Genomic DNA, 17,527 nt, shown 5'->3' with positions numbered 1-17,527 from the left:
TATATAAAGAGGTATGCTGGATGAGAACTGGAGACTTATTTTAAACAAACAAACCAGGAGACATTTTGAACACATGCCTTTATGTGTCTTAAAGTTAAGATCAAAGCCATCAAACTTGACTTTACAATTATTACATAGAGAACTTTGTTAAGGTTACATAATGCCGACAGAGGATAATCAAGTACACGGCCAAAAGAACATGCTTTATCACCATTATCAGAGTTCATTCTGACCACATGCCTGGTAGAGTACCTCTGGTACCAACTGCCTTAAGCCTCATCCTCCTCTCCTTCCTCTTCAAATTCCCCTTGCTCATCAGCAGTGGCATCTTGGTATTGCTGATATTCTGATACCAGGTCATTCATGTTGCTCTCTGCTTCAGTGAACTCCATCTCATCCATGCCCTCACCAGTGTACCAGTGCAAGAAAGCCTTACGCCGGAACATGGCCGTGAACTGCTCAGAGATTCTCTTGAACAGCTCCTGAATGGCTGTGCTGTTCCCAATGAAAGTGGCCGACATTTTGAGGCCGCGAGGGGGAATGTCACAGACAGCCGTCTTGACGTTATTGGGGATCCATTCAACAAAGTAGCTGCTGTTTTTGTTCTGGACATTGAGCATCTGCTCATCCACCTCCTTCATGGACATTCGGCCACGGAATATTGCTGCCACAGTCAGGTAGCGGCCATGGCGGGGATCACAGGCTGCCATCATGTTTTTAGAATCAAACATCTGCTGCGTTAGCTCTGGCACCGTCAGAGCCCGGTACTGCTGGCTGCCACGGCTAGTTAGCGGGGCAAACCCTGGCATGAAGAAGTGCAGACGGGGGAAAGGCACCATGTTGACTGCCAGCTTGCGGAGATCAGCATTCAGCTGTCCGGGAAACCGGAGGCAGGTCGTCACGCCGCTCATAGTGATGGAGACCAGGTGGTTGAGGTCCCCATAGGTAGGGGTTGTGAGTTTCAGCGTGCGGAAGCAAATGTCATACAAGGCTTCATTGTCAATACAGTAGGTTTCATCTGTATTTTCCACCAACTGGTGGACAGAAAGGGTGGCATTGTAGGGTTCAACCACAGTGTCTGACACTTTTGGAGATGGCATTACACTGAAGGTGTTCATGATACGGTCCGGGTACTCCTCCCTAATTTTGCTAATGAGGAGAGTTCCCATCCCAGACCCCGTGCCACCACCTAGAGAATGGGTCAGCTGGAAACCCTGTAGACAGTCACAGCTTTCCGATTCCTTCCTCACCACATCCAGGACAGAGTCCACTAGCTCAGCTCCCTCTGTGTAGTGGCCTTTTGCCCAGTTGTTTCCAGCACCACTCTGACCTGGAAGGCGGAATGGAATATGCTGATTTAGTCACCAGTTTAGTTTCACATACTCTGTTTAGGATATGGTGTACAAGGCACAAACGCTATTAAATCTTAACTTATGGACAAAGGGGAATAGTTTTACCAAGCTATATCAATTTACTACAATTAATGGACTATTGTGTATACTGTGATTCCATTTGTGTTTGGACTTTACAAGTCCACAAGTTAAAAGCTAAATTATTCCATTTAAGTTTCATGCAAACAACCCAAAAACAGAGGGCACACTGCATGTATGCAGTAAGAGACGTTAATATAAGCAGTTCTACAGGGATGTTTCAAATTTATTGTCTCAACACAGGAGTCAAAGACTACTGCAGCTGCAGCTATACATAATGTTACATACCAAAGACAAAGTTGTCAGGTCTGAAGATTTGGCCAAATGGTCCAGATCTGACAGAGTCCATTGTACCAGGCTCCAGATCAACAAGGATTGCACGGGGTACATACTTGTTACCTGTAAAAGGAACAAAAACCAGTATAACTGACTTGCAGTCAGCAGGCTGCTTTGCTCTGAGCAGGCTCAACACAGCTCACTGGAAAGACTGCTGCAGTGACAGAAGGGAAAGAGTATTAAGTAGAGCCATCTTGAAGAGACTCAGTGTCCTTTAACAAAGGGTCAATAGCAAATTCCTTTACAGTAGCTGTCCCAACTATAATGAACTGTACATCTATACACCTGACTTATTTTGGCTTACTTAGTAAAATTATGAAGGTCTGAAGAAATAAGTGGTGTATAATTACCAGCAGCTTCATTGTAGTAAACATTGATCCTTTCTAGCTGCAAGTCACTGTCACCATGGTAGCTGCCAGTGGGGTCGATGCCATGCTCATCACTGATGACCTCCCAGAACTGAAATAGGGTTTTGAAAAGGACACTTAGTAATTGCATTAGGCTGTCAGGGGTGATCCAACATGCTGCCAACATGTCTGTTCTAGTTCCATGGACCTAGCCCCTGCCGAGGGCCCTAACCAATAACTGCACCTTGATGAGACAAACACAGACAAGGTGTTTACCCCCTGCCCCCAAAGCAGTTAAGAATTGGTAGAGCTGCAATTATGATTAAGGAGGAATAGCAGGAAACTGCAGCATCAGGCAGTAAGCAAATGCTTGTTACAATTAGGTTAATGTATCACTTTCAGAAATGCTACCATAGGCTTTAAGAATTACAGTATCTCTAATCAGTTGTAGTCTTCAAAGTGATTTACGTTGCTAGACACTAGAAAGGAAATTTCCCCCATTAGGAATCCAGTTAGATACTACAGGAAAGAACCTACACAGATGTGACACCCTTGAACCATCTCTGACGCTGCTCCAAGCACAGCTACCTCCCCGTGTAAGGGGGCGAGGCATTCGGAGCCTACAGGGAGTTGTCTGCTGCATCAGCAAGGAACTGAGCGCCATTGTGCATTCAGAGCACGGCAATCAGGCTGTCGTAATACGCTTCCCCACGCCCGGCCGAGACAATGCTCAATCTTCCCTTTATCTTTTATGGAGTAGAAGTGGCGACTCAACGGAGAGCTGAAACAGGTGCGCTGATGCACTGATTCAAAGGGGTCAGCTGAAGATTATTTTAGGTAAACATGGAGTTGTTCCCAAACCTCCAGCACCACCCCCACTTAGCGACCTCGCTTTTACACCCCAACTGCATCTGTCCAGCCCCCGCGTGCGCACCCCACTGAGCCGCCCCCTGCCAGCGCCAGGGACACAACAAGCGGGGCCCCCGACCGGGCCCCGATCTTTACCTTGGCTCCGATCTGGTTCCCGCACTGGCCAGCCTGGATGTGCACGATCTCACGCATGGTGCCGGAGTCACACGGCCACAAACACCCTCTGCCTCCGGCTGCTCCCTGGCTCTCTCAGGCACTTGCAGCTGTGAGCTCTGTGCCGCGCGGCCCCCACAGCTCCTCCTTTTATGGGGGGGAGCTGCTGGCCCCGCCCCTCGCGCCACGGAGCTCCGCCCCCTCCCGTCACAGGCCCGCTCCCCGCAGCCCTTCTCAAGCGGGTGATGTAATGCCGGGGCGGGGCCTCGCCGGGCGCTCGGGGGGTGCTGCTGCTGCTGCTGCTGCTCCATTGTCTCCTGGGCACGGGGGGCGCTAGGCGGGAGCCATCGCGGGGGGCGGAGTGGGGAGCCGCAGCCTCAGCAGCTGGGAGGGGGCTTGTCACAGCCTGAGGGGCAACGAGCGTCTCCTGCTCCCCCAGGGCCCCCCGTGCAGAGCGAGAGTAGCGCTGTACGAGCAGGGTGAGGAGCAGCGCCCTGCTCTCCCCCAGCCCTGGCCAGACGGCCCCAGCCGCTGCACCCTCCACGGAGAGTCCTGGGCATAACAGCCAAGAAGGATCCTGCTATGTTCAAAAATAAGAAGTGAAGGAGGACAGATTTCCCTTCTGTAACAAGCTGTGTCAGCTAAGTGACATGCCTTATATGAGCTGAGCGCCTGTATGTATGTAAAGACAAGGTGGGAGGGAGGTAACTTTGTTACTGGACCAACTTCTGTGAGTGAGAGAGACAAGCTTTCTAGCGCCACAGGGCTCTTAAGTATAGTGTGTTAAAGGTAGAGGGGAGTGTGACACTGCACCCCATATTCTTTATGGTGATATTATGATACGATTATGACACAATCATAATGCATTTTATGCAAGGTAAGTCATATGAGATGTCATTGGAAAGGTTATGATTTACTGAATATGATTATCTTCTTTCTATGCATGTATCATTTTTGTATCTGAAGTTAGGAATATTGACTATATATCTGTATTACAAATGTGTTTACACCTTTGTGTACGCTCACTAGGCAGAAAGATCTCAGTCTAGATCAGGGGTGTGCAAACTTTTTGGCCTCAGGGCCGTATCTGGGTATGGAAATTGTATGGCGGGTCATGAATGCCCGGTGGGGGAGGGGGACTCTATGGGGTGTAGCATGGGGAGGCCTCTATAAGAGATGTTAGTGAGGTGGGGGGGGGGGACTCGTGTGGCGCGATGGGGAGGCTCTACAGGAGTGGTACCGGGGACTCCTAGGGGCCTTGCCCTTGACACCAAGGTGCCGTACCAGGCACTGCCATGGGCAGAGACACCCTAGCTGGGACAGGTGCGGCCCCTGGGTGATTTCGAGGCTCTCAAGGTTGGGGCCACAGGAGACTGGGAGGGGATTGGGTGTGCTGCCGTGTGGGCGGGAGCTGCCATGTAGGGGCAGGATTCCGATCCTAGAAACAGTGCGGTGAAGTCGTGCCTGCACAGTGTGACTGTGCCTGCTGGAAGATGGTGCTCATCAAGGAAATTGTGAGTCAGGGGCTGGGGAGCGCCGGGCGGGAGGAGGGGGGCAAGCCCCCAACCCCACTCGCTGGCTGGAACGCTGGGCAGGCAGAAAGAAAAGGAGGACTTGTGCCACCTTAGAGTCTAACAAATTTATTTGAGCATAAGCTTTCGTGAGCTACAGCTCACTTCATCGGATGCATGCAGAGCGACACAAGCCCCCAGTCCTGCTCTCTGGCGGGAGCTCGAGACCCAGATAAATATGTCTGATGGGCCGGAAGCAGCCCACAGTTTGCCCACCCCTGGTCTAGATGGCTGGCTGGGAAGGACCCATTCAGGTTGAGGGTCCATTAGAGAGAATAATAGGCCTTAGCAGAAACTTATTTCCCACCCCGGGGGCTTTCCTGAGGATGCTGCAGACAGCCTTCAATGCATGGCTGCTGTGACGCTACAGGGACATGTGCCCAGGTCACCTTGTACTGGTCTCCATCTTGGAATATCAGGTTTTTTCCACTGACTGGTGTGGAAACCAAGGCTTGAAACAAAGGGTTCCTGCCCTATGCAAATGCTATATAAGGGAGGGGAGTGACATCAATGTGCTTCTTCACTGACTCCACACCCAAAGAGACTCCTGGAAACACCTGAGAAACAAAGACTGAACTGGGGAAAGTGCTGGACCTAGGCTAAAGGGATTTTTAGCCTGTGAATGGAACATCTGGGAATTCTAAGCTGTAAGCAAGTGCAGCTTGCGCCTTAAGAATCTGCAGCCTGCTTGTATCATCACTTAGATCAGATACGAATACTACATAGGGTGAGGATTTGCTAAATTAAGCTTAGTTTGCATGTTTTGTTTATTTGCTAGGTAATGTGCTTTGATCTGTTTGCTATCACTTAAACTCTGTCTTTTGTAGTTAATAAACTTGTTTTTGCTTTTGTCTAAAACCAGTGTGTGGGAGTCATAACTCGGGACAGAAAGCTATTGTAGATTTCTCTCCACATTGAGAGGGGGGGTGAATTTCATGAGCTTGTGCTGTACAGTTCCCTGTGCAGTGCAAGACAGTATAACTTTGGGTTTACATTCCGATGGGGGAAGGGGATGCCTGAATAGTTGGGAAGCTCCTTAACTGGAGCCCTCCCATGCAGAGCTGATCACAGCATCTGCATGTAACTGCAGCTGGATGTGTCCCTACCTGTACGTCTGCTGGTGAAAGTGCAAGCTGGTCACAGCAGTACAGTGTAAAGTGAGCCCAGGCTGGTAGGGGGTGGGGATGTCTCAGTGGTACCGCAGTTCCTGGTGCCACCCCAGCAGGAACACATCACAGGGATTATTAGGTAAACAAGAGTAATGTCTTTTGTTTCTTCTTTTGTATCATGAGTAAATACTGCAGGATAGTGGGGGGAAGGGAACTGGAAAGTCTTTATATCACCAGATTCCTCTATCCACTACAATCTCCCAATTCAGAGGCAGGATAATGCCTTTGAATGACCCAGTTGTTTATCCTAAATTTTATTTTCAACTTTTCTTATTCTTGTGCTTTTTATTAAGGAAGAGACTCTAAAAGCAGGTTGGGTGAGGGTTTTTTTTATTTGTGTGTTTTTGGACCAGAAAAATCAACCAGAACATTTACACCTTTTGATCCCTTGGGAAATATTTTTTAAGAAACAGAAAACCTCCAACTTGCTGCATACTATTAAATTCAGTCTAAAAATATTGGACTTGTTTCTTATCTGTACCTATGTAATGGACAGATTTTTCACTGATACACCACTTTTCATACAAAAACGGACATGTTTTTATCCCCATTTTATAGATGGGGAAATTGAAATCATGCAACAAACTTGCTTAATACCACACAGTGAGCAAGTACCAGACCCAGAACTAGAACCCAGGTCTCCTGACTCCCCATCCTGTACTCTAACCAGTAGTCCCCACACTGTCAAAGATATTTAGGTGCCCATCTTCATTTGAAATCACTGAAATCACATAAATAATCTTTGGTTTCAGAGTAGCAGTCATGTTAGTCTATTCGCAAAAAGAAAAGGAGTACTTGTGGCACCTTGGAGACTAACAAATTTATTTGCGCATAAGCTTTTGTGAGCTACAGCTCACTTCATCAGATGCATTCAGTGGAAAATACAGTGGGGAGATTTATATACATAGAGAACATGAAACAATGGGTGTTACCATACACACTGTAAGGAGAGTGGTCACTTAAGGTGATCTATTACCAGCAGGAGAGTTGGGGGGGGGGGGGGGGGAAGGCCTTTTGTAGTGACAAGCAAGGTGGGCCATTTCCAGCAGTTGACAAGAACGTCTGAGGAACAGTGGGGGGTAGGGGAGGAATAAACATGGGGAAATGGTTTTACTTTGTGTAATGACCCATCCACTCCCAGTCTCTATTCAAGCCTAAGTTAATTGTACCCAGTTTGCAAATTAATTCCAATTTAGCAGTCTCTCATTGGAATCTGTTTTTGAAGTTTTTTTTTTGTCTTTGAAGGTTTTTCTTCAACAAAAAAACTTCAAAAACAGACTCCAACGAGAGACTGCTGAATTGGAATTAATTTGCAAACTGGATACAATTAGCTTAGGCTTGAATAGAGACTGGGAGTGGATGGGTCATTACACAAAGTAAAACCATTTCCCCATGTTTATTTCCCCCCCACACTGTTCCTCAGACGTTCTTGTCAACTGCTGGAAATGGCCCACCTTGCTTGTCACTACAAAAGGCTCCCCCCCCACAACGCTCTCCTGCTGGTAATAGATCACCTTAAGTGACCACTCTCCTTACAGTGTGTATGGTAACACCCATTGTTTCATGTTCTCTATGTATATAAATCTCCCCACTGTATTTTCCACTGAATGCATCCGATGAAGTGAGCTGTAGCTCACGAAAGCTTATGCCCAAATACATTTGTTAGTCTCTAAGGTGCCACAAGTACTCCTTTTCTTTTTATAAGTAACCTTTGAGGCTCTGGATTTAGACCTCTCTTGATCCTAATTAATTGAAGTATGTTGCAGGTAGGCCTCCTGTACTAGAATAGGTTTCTCGCAATTTAAACTCACAGCATGGTCATCTGGAATTCTGCAGTCAGGCTCCCATTTTACATCCAATATATAATTTGAACACAGCATTGGGAACCACTGAACTTGGACGATATGCGTAGGCTTGCTGCAACTGATCACAATTTTTTTAAATATGCATAGATTTTAAAGGGAAAATTCAGGCACTCACCAGAAAGCTATCACATCTCCTACACTGGAAGGCAGAGACCAGTAGGTTGAAAACATCAGTCTTAAGAAACTCAAGTGCACACTGCTTTCCTGAATAAATTGCTTATTATATTTTGCATAAATTATAATAGATTCGTTCCAATTGTTAAATTGTGATTTTTAGTGATTTATTATTTCCTGCTTAGCAAATTAATGATAATACTAAAGGCTTACATCGCTTTTTTTATTTTCAAAGCAATTACAAGAATAGGTAATTCGTTTAACCTAGGAATAATATAAATAGTTCAAGTTGTACTTAAAAAAACAAACAAACAAACAAAATCACACAACGTTGCTGATACGGAGTTGTGTAGAAATGACCTCATTTTGCATGGCCAGGTGATTGGGGAGGGATCAAGTGACCTAGATGTGGAGAAAGTCTTAAATCTGTTTGCTTCTCTTAGAGCAGTGCTCAGATTGTGGGGGGAGAGAGGTTAGATGGAAATATGTCGTACGGCCACTGCTACGACATATTGACATACAGTTGAAAACTGCAGCATAGCAGTAGAGCATGTATTGCCTTTTTTTTTTTTTTTAAATTGTTCCACCCACATCGGTTTCCAGGTCTTACATGATTAACGTTGGTTGAGGCTTGCTTCGGTGAAAAGACCAGTTTTTCCTATTTCAAGCACAAGTAGGATGAATCTGCTTCTTGTTAATGGCAGCACCTACAGCTGCCCAAGCCTGCAGACATGAGGCCCTTGCATCATGGAGACTGACCACACATAGGAAAAGTAGAAATGCTAGCATGAGATTTGCTACCTGCGCTGTGTGATATAGAGGTGTAGAGCTGATTTGTGCTCAGAGAGGTCTCTGTGATGATGATATTTTATCCCCCTGGGATAACAGGATTTCTTTCTTTGTTGTGCCCCAACCAGTGCTAAGATACACAGATTCTGTCCACAGTTAGCCCCCACCCACCCAGCGATGTGCTCCTGTTCTAACTATTTCACAGATCCTCCCCTCACTCCTTGTGGCACTAAACCCACCAGAAGACATGGCTCAAGATTTGGGGGTAATTTAAAGACTTGATAGGGAGCCTCAGATTTGTTTCAACCACCCCAGAGATACTGACCCAAAATTTCCTCCAACTGCTCTATTCTTCATATAAGAAACATGGAATGATTTTCAATTTGATAAGTCTAAAATGAATTGTGCAGAAACCATCAAGTCCACTTATAAAATTGATGACAGATTCACAGTGCTGAAAGTAGGGCTTGGGGGAAGGAGATGGGAATCTGGGGCTAACTGTATCATCAGATTGATGGCCTGTTGGTCACAGTATCACTATATCAAGAGTAATGGTGAAGTTACAAATGTAATAAATTACAGAGCTGTCAGATGGGGCCAGTGAAGCAAAGGACTCAGTCATTCACAATAATGTGTTTTGTTTTTTTAAAACAATAATATAAAATGTATTGTAAAGTTGTTGAGTTCACCTTAAATCTTGTTTTGGTGTTTACACCTAAAGGAAGGAGCATTGCCTAATGGTTGGAGGATAAAACTGGGAGTCGAGACTTCTGAGTTTTGTCCTTGTCTCTGACACTGGCTTGCTCTGACCTTGGGTAGATCACTTAGGCACAAATTTTCAAAAGCGGCCACTAATCTAGAGTCTCTCAATTTGCTCCAGTGGAGCTTCCTCCTTGCAAGTTGGGGATCTTCTAGGAGGCTCCTGGACAGATCCTCAGCTGGTGTAAATTATCATGGATCTGCCCCATGATCTTTGCCACACTATTATTATTATTACAACATTTGCAGTAGCAAAACACACAGTCAGGTTATTATCAAGGGATTATGCTTGCTCAGAGATCTTTGCATCAGCTTGAGAACAGACTTTTTGAATGCTGAAGCCTTTATACATTCGAGGTTGTATTATTAATTTTTCCTCATAATGTTCAATATATTTCTATGGTGCTTAACAATAAGCAACCTCTGCGATAGGTAATTTAAAATCTGTGAATTTAGCATATTCTAATTGTGTGGTTATACCTACAGCTAGAGTGTTTGCTTTATGTTGCCAAGATTATGATTTTGGTCCTGTGAGGACTGGAAGTTTAAAAAGCTGTTTAAGGAGATATGATGCTGCAATGGTTACAGCACGGGTCTGAGAGTCAAGAAATCTTCATTATATTCCCAAATTTGCTAGACACATGCTTTTGTAATCTTGAGCAGTCTTTTCATTGTAACCTTTTTTTCCCCCACTTGTTCCATATATTATATATAACTGGAGATAGTATCAAGGTGTTTTAAACACTTATTTAGATGCCTGAAAATTTGGCCTGATTTTCAGAAGTGCTTAGCCCCCCAACAGCATCCATAGTGGAACACTTTTGAAAATTGTTTAGGTATCTAAATATGGCTATAGGAGCCTAATTTTAAGCACCCACTTTTTTAAATCTTGGCCATAGACTGTGTTTAGATAGAAAAATATAATAGCTAACATAACATCATGAATGTTCAGGATTCTTTGATATTACAAATTTAAAAAAAAAAACAAAAAAAACAACAACAAAAAACCAAAGACCCAGATCCACAAAAACCTTGAAATCAGTGGAAGTTAGGAGCCTAAATACCTTCGTGGATCTGGGCCATAGCATCCAGCGTATACATTGTGGGTGTGCACACACATACACATCTATCAATTGACACTGCCCACAAGGCTGATGTTCAGTCTGGGAGCACATTCAATCGAATTCCTCCTTCAGCAGTTTCCTAGGCAACCAACACAACCTCAGAAACAGTCTGCACAAGGAAGAAGGAAACAAAAACCCTTGTAACATTTTCATTCTTGTCAATTATTCCGCATCGTTTGAATATATTGCAAAAATGAGTATGGAAATTGCTGCAGCATAAACAATAGACCAAATATCTGGCCATGGTATTAATCTCACTGGGGTACACATAGAGGACAGACTACATAACTCACTGGAGACTTTTCCTATTGGAATCCTCATGATTAGGGCCATACCAATTTCACGGTCATAGGATTTTTAAAATAGTAAATTTCATTATTTCAGCTATTTAAATCTGAAATTTGCCAGTGTTGTAATTTTAGGAGTCCTGACCCCTAAAGGAGTTTGGGGGGAGGGGAGGGTTTGGCAAGGTTATTATAGTGAGGATTACAGTACTGCTACCCTTACTTCTGCACTGCTGCTGGCTACGGCACTGCCTTCAGAGCTGGGCAGCTGGAGAGTGGCAGCTGCTGGCCAGGAGCCCAGCTCTGAAGGCAGAGCTGCCACCACCAGCAGCACAGAAGGATGGCATGGCATGGTATGGCCACCCTTAGTTCTGCGCTGCTGCCTGCAGAGCTGGACCCTCAGTCAGCAGCCGCCACTCTCCAGCCTCCCAGCTCTGAGGGCAGCAATGCAGAATTAAGGGTGGCATGGCATGGTATTGCCACCCTTTCTTCTGTGCTGTTGCTGGCAATGAGCTGCCTTCAGAGCTGGGTGCCCAGTTAACAGATGCCACACTCCAGACACGCAGATCTGAAGGCAATACTGCGCCCCACCCCCTAAAATAACCTTGTGACCCCCCCCCGCAACTCCCTTTTGGGTTGGGACCCCTAATTTGAGAAATGTTGGTCTCCCCCCTGTGAAATCTGTATAGTAGAGGGTAAGAGCACCCAAAAGACCAGATTTCACAGGGGGAGACCAGATTTCACGATCCGGGACATGTTTTTCATGGTTGGGAATTTGGTAGGGCCCTACTCATGATCAATCTATTTTTATTCATTTTGTCTTTCACCCTTTACCCCATGGCCACCATTCTTCCAGCTGATGAAGCCTGCCTGAGATCACCTTTTGGACCTGCTGCAATTGACGTACTGTATGCACTGCTGAGAAACACAAGACTGTTCCTCTCAGCAAGGAGCTGGGAAACTTTATGAAGGTGCTTTTACGTCATGTAATAAAAGTTCATAAGAAGAATCAATATTCCTACTTCCTAATTACAGCCCATTATGTGCTAGATAGGTAATCAGACACAACAGTGATGAGCAGTATATAGATCGATTAAATAAACTTCTTTGTTCATAACATCTTTGTGCTGAGCCAAAATTCAGGATCTATTAAACCTGTGTACTACCTGTATTTCTACGAGTTAGAAACCTGGACCAGCTTACAGGCAGACTTGGAGCGGCTAGAGGCATTCCATGCAGTCAGTGCCAAATCCTGAGTATAAAATGGTTTCACTCTGTGCTAAATGTCATAGTCTCACAGTGATCTGGCCTTACTCCAGTCACTCATTATATCTAAAAGCTGTGTTGCGTGCCTTTTGGCCATGTCACCAGGATAGACAAAAACACCCCAGCACACCGTGCTCTCAAACTTTCCATTGACGTACAAAGGGGTGCATGCCCTAACCCTACCTGGTGCCAGCTGTGGGGCTGCTGCATTGATTTGTGGATTAACAGGATTGAGCCAGATCTGAGAACTTCACTACACAATGCCTGCTGTGACGCCATCACTTGTGGTCACTCTGGCTAGGGCATCGGTCTTTCATACGCTTTCTGTGTTTGATGCTGATTTGTTCATAAGTAAAAAGGGCATTAGCATATAGTCTCCTGTACTTGTGTTTTACACTGTCTAAATCCCATGTGATTGGCTAAGGATAAAATAGAAAGTGTGTGTGTGTGTGTGTGAGAGAGAGAGAGAGAGATGCAGCACAATTTGTGGGCATAGGGCGATGTTATTTCTACAAAGATCCACTTTCCTTCAATGGGAACAGCTGTCTTTGAATGAAACTCAAGTTTTTCCCTGACCCTGTGTCTCTCTTATCTATTTAGATTGTAAGCTCTTTGGGCAGGGACTGTCTCTCCTATTCTATATTTATACAGTACCTAGCATAATGGGGCTTCATTCTCATTTGGCCTCTAGGCACCACCGTAATAAACATAATAACCAGGAGCATCATTTTAGAAAAATTGGGGGAGGGAGGGCGGCGGGGAGTTATGTCAGCATCCCCATGGCTGCTCATAGGTGTCCCATCCTGGAGGAAGGTGGTGTGCCAGTCCTATCCCAGGGAGTGAGGGGAGCAATCTGGGGGTCACGTGTCTCAACCATGACTGGCCTGGGGCAGATTCAGGGCCTAGCTCAATCCACACTCAGCTCTTGCCCAGGCCACTGCTGCTGCTTCCTGTCCAACCAGCAGAGAGAGGAGAGCGGCACCAGAGGCTGCTCAAGAAAATCTACTTAGGCAGAACTTCAGTGTGCCGACCTCTTCCTCATAGGCCTAGGATAGCAGGTTTGGCCCAGCTGCCCCTGTCATGATAGAGAGGCAGCCGGGCCAAGTGTGTCACACTAGGCAGCTGTGCAGAAATTTACTGCCCTAGGCAGCTGCTTAAAAGTCTGGGCAATCAAACCCAAGGCTGGGGGGAGGAAGTGTCCTCCTACCCTATAGCAAATGCTGCCCCTGATGATAAATATACATTATGCCATGAATATTGGACTCAGCAAATAACGATACTGATGGGGTGCCATCCAATAGATTAAAATGTATTTGTTATTCCTGTGAGCAGTGCTCTTTTAGTATAAATGTTAATAAGGTTCCAATATCAATATACATGAGATGCCGATACAACTATTTCTAGCAAAACAAATGTGCCGTATGCCAGCAAGAGCAAGGTATGAATTGTAACAATCACATGCCAGTCAGAGTTGCTCTTGTTCCTTAGTCTCAGTGCTTTATCTTGCAATTAGATAGTTACTTGCAATTTAACTATAGACTGGGCAAACGCAAAACCTTATCCATTGGCTTGAGAAGTTGGTTCTAACTTGTAGTATCAGAACAGAGCTATAAAAGTACCATTTTGACTAGGTGACAAATTTCTTTTTTCCAAATAAACTTTCAGACATTGCTAATTATAATGGGTTTGCAAGTAGAAATTACAGTTACACCCTGAGTTCAGAACGAAAGTAGTGCCTTGGGGCAAAATTTGTCTGGAGTTCATCTAGTATTCCTCTCAATTAAAACATTTTTGAGTTCTCATTTTTCTCACGGTCCTGCAGCTGCTTAATCCAAGCCTGCTTTACTGAGCATCATAATTACTCTGAAATTTTTTGCTGTAGTATTTAATTGCTTGAAAGATTATGCTCAATCTGGGTAAAACTGGATGAGAGGATGTGTAATCCAGTGGATAGGATGCTGGACTGAGACTCAGGAGAAATGGGTATTTTCTTGGCTCTATCATTAATTTTCTGTGTGACCTGGCAAGTCATTTCACCTTTCAGTGCCTTGTTTCCCTTAAACCTTTTGTCTGACTTGTCTATTTAGTTTGTAAGCTCTTACAGCAGGAATTGGCTCTTACTATAGGGATGTACAATACCTAGGACAAGGAACATCTAGATGCCTCTGTAATACAAATAATAAGACAGAGATTATGCATTTAGCAAAGAAGCAAAATTTAACAGATCAATAAACCAGAATTCCATTCTATATATGTAGGTCTTAGTTTGAGCTTAACGCCGCCACTTCGATCTTTTCATTATTAATTTTAGGGATAGGCAGTATATTGCGATTGTATAAACAGAAAAATGTGAGAACCTGCTTGAAACCAAAACAATGGACACTCAACAAAGATGGCATAGCTTGGTGCCTAAAACATCTGTCTCAGCTTTCAGTATAAGTGTGTTCAGAGTCCATTTGAGATGGAGTATTGTTAACACTTCCATCACTTCAATTATAGATGAATTATGGCCAAAAGAAAAAATAATGCCTTTGACTAATCCAGGAAGCCAAGTGCAAAAAATATTGCTAAACTGAGGTACATTAGGAAATGGTAAGCTACTGCACAAAAGTCAAAGATTAAATAAGAAACTAGTAGGGCTAACTCAGTTCTCCTTTCCTTAAATTCAGAATCCCACTGTAATGATGCTGGCTTTGGTGGGACCCAACTGAGCACACCAATTCAGGACAAATTGCTTAAAGCAGGGCAGTTACAGCCCAAGGCTAGGTACACCAAGGCAAACCAAACCAGACAGATAGAGAGGACTTTGGTTTTATCCCACTGGCTAACCATAAGTCACACAAACAATTCCCTTAGACACTCCAGTTTTCCAGTATCACCACCAGTGCCACTCGTTATGGGGACAAATAATTATGAAAACCAATACCCCAGTAAAAGAAAAAGGGTTCTCCCAATCCCAAAGGACCAAGCCCCAGACCCAGGTCAATATACAAGTTAGATCTTACCGACAAATCTAAAGGTTTATTCATAAAAGGAAAAAGATATAGATGAGAGCTAGAATTGGTTAAATGGAATCAATTACATACACTAATGGCAAAGTTCTTGGGTCAGGCTTGTAGCAGCGATGGAATAAACTGTAGGTTCAAATTAAGTCTCTGGAGTACATCCACAGCTGGGATGGGTCATTTAATCCTATTTTCAGAGCTTCAGTAGCAAAGTCTCTCCAGAGACAAGAAGCAGGATTGAAGACAAAACGGAGGAGCTGCAGCAGCCTTTTATATCCTGTGCCTTGTGGACGATCCCAGCAGCAAGAAGGAGCCTGGAGTCACATGGGCAAGCCACATGTCCATGCATGACTTAGTTCTTTACAGGCCAACACCATTGTTTACATGTTAGTTTGAATGTTCCCAGGAAAGCTCAGATGTGGATTGGCATCTCCCAAAATCCATTATCAGTTAAGTGTTTCTTGATTGGGCACTTACTGAGAATAGTCCCTTCTCAAGAAGCTGACCAAATGCTTCAATGAGGCTACTTAGAATCAAAACACATTGATATAGAAGTACATAGTCAATATTCATAACTTCAACTGCAAAAATGATACACTCATACGGATAATATAATCATAACCAGCAAATCATAACCTTTCCATAGACACCTTACACAACAACCTTTGTACAATATTTGCTGCAAGTATATAACAGTGGTTGCAACAATGATCTATACAGTCACAGGTTATGTCAAAAAAAGAACAAGAGTACTTGTGGCACCTTAGAAACTAACAAATTTATTTGAGCATAAGCTTTCGTGAGCTACAGCTCACTTCATCGGATGCACACAGTAGACGTCGGTAACATCACACCCACATTTAAAGGTTTTGAGGAGGGGCGGGTGAGGAGAACAGGCTAACCTTAAACTGTGTCTTGCTTGCTTGGAGAATGTAAGCTGGTAACCTTTTGCCAAGCGTTTGAATAGCTATCACTTCTCTTTCTACTAGCATGACTTTATGGAGAGTGAAATAGTTTGCATCAGATTGAAACTAATGGTGAGAAACCAATTTCCTTGTTAAACTGCTGGAGGATACAGAAAGGTTATCACCTGCACTATTTCTCTTGATTGCTTAGTCCCTGGGAGGTCGTCCCTTCAGAACTCTCCCATGACCCCAAGCCCCCACTGGCTTGTATTCAGATGAGCATTCCAGGGGCTCCACTTATAGTAGTGTCCAATGGGGGAGGGGTCTAATCAGTCTCCTTCCTTTCCCAAAATGCATTGCGTCCTGTAGCACCTTGCTAGCCCCATGCCACAGCCCAGGTGCCTCTATTTTGAATTTTCATACAGCTGAGCATGCTGTGCACTTGGACTGTGTTAGAAAGAATCCAAATGGAGGTGTCTGAGGCTCCACACAGGAGCAGCTAGGTCCAGGTGCTGCCACTCCCACTTGTACAAGGAGAACACACAGCGCAGGTAGTGATGGATGGATTGCAAGGGTCCTTAACTGTAACTGAATCTTATACCAGGGACATACTGCAGAAAGAAACCTTTGATATAACCAGCTGCAGAGTTGGCTCCTAATATATTTTTTTAATTGTGTAAATGCTGCAGAATTGAACAAGGGGGTGAAAATGGCCTTAACTGGCTGGACTGACAACAACTAGTACTAGCTGGAATGCATCATAATTGGTTCCTACAAAAAAAAAAAAAGCACATATTTAGAGAGAACCAGGGAATATTGCATAGAAAGAGTGTGTGGTGGGGTTTGTGTTTCTAAGTAAGAAACCAGCCATATACAAGGTGGATTCAGGGGGACAATTGACCCACATCTTCAAGGTGAGCCAGAAAAATACAAGCAGACCCTCAAGCTGTGGAGCCACAAATACAGGTGGAAGAGGAAAATAAAGAGTCCCTTGAGGAGAAAGGGTGTGAGCCAAATACAAGTGAAAGTCCTGGAATCCCTAAGGGAATGTTTCATCTGGTAATTGGGGCAAACAAAAAAGCCAGGGCTCATTAAATCAAAAAATCATGTAGCAAATGAGACAACACCAATTGTTTAATTAGAGGCTAGAATAGTTTACACAACATTAGGTATGCAAATGTTAGTATAAACCTATTTAGGCCCCTGAGATTACCTTTCTTACGGAAAAGTTAATCCTATACAGTATTCCTGGAGCATGCCATATAAGCAAATAGCAATGGGATTTGTCCTCACCCCTAACCCTCTACGGCAGGGGTCGGCAACTTTTCAGAAGCGGTGTGCCGAGTCTTCATTTATTCACTTTAATTTAAGGTTTCGTGTGCCAGTAATACATTTTAACGTTTTTAGAAGGTCTCTTTCTGTAAGTCTTTAATATATAACTAAACTGTAGTTGTATGTAAAGTAAATAAGGTTTTAAAAATGTTTAAGAAGCTTCATTTAAAATTAAATTAAAATGCAGAGCCTCCTGGACCAGTGGCCA

General features: G+C 44.3%; 1 protein-coding gene across 1 annotated transcript; it reads right to left on the bottom strand.

The window, feature by feature from the left end:
* Window positions 1–61: 61 nt before the first annotated feature.
* LOC144261298 (tubulin beta-1 chain-like) lies at window positions 62–3,268 on the bottom strand. Its single transcript, XM_077810701.1, has 4 exons — window positions 3,119–3,268; window positions 2,117–2,225; window positions 1,719–1,829; window positions 62–1,330 (listed from the first exon to the last, which is right to left on the bottom strand). The coding sequence occupies exons 1-4, from the start codon at window positions 3,173–3,175 to the stop codon at window positions 270–272; spliced, it is 1,338 nt and encodes a 445-aa protein (XP_077666827.1). The 5' UTR covers window positions 3,176–3,268; the 3' UTR covers window positions 62–269.
* Between the last annotated feature and the right edge of the window lie 14,259 nt (window positions 3,269–17,527).

Source organism: Eretmochelys imbricata, chromosome 2, assembly GCF_965152235.1.
Source record: "Eretmochelys imbricata isolate rEreImb1 chromosome 2, rEreImb1.hap1, whole genome shotgun sequence".
Classification (NCBI taxonomy): domain Eukaryota; kingdom Metazoa; phylum Chordata; order Testudines; family Cheloniidae; genus Eretmochelys; species Eretmochelys imbricata.
This window is presented reverse-complemented; position numbering and strand designations above follow the sequence as displayed.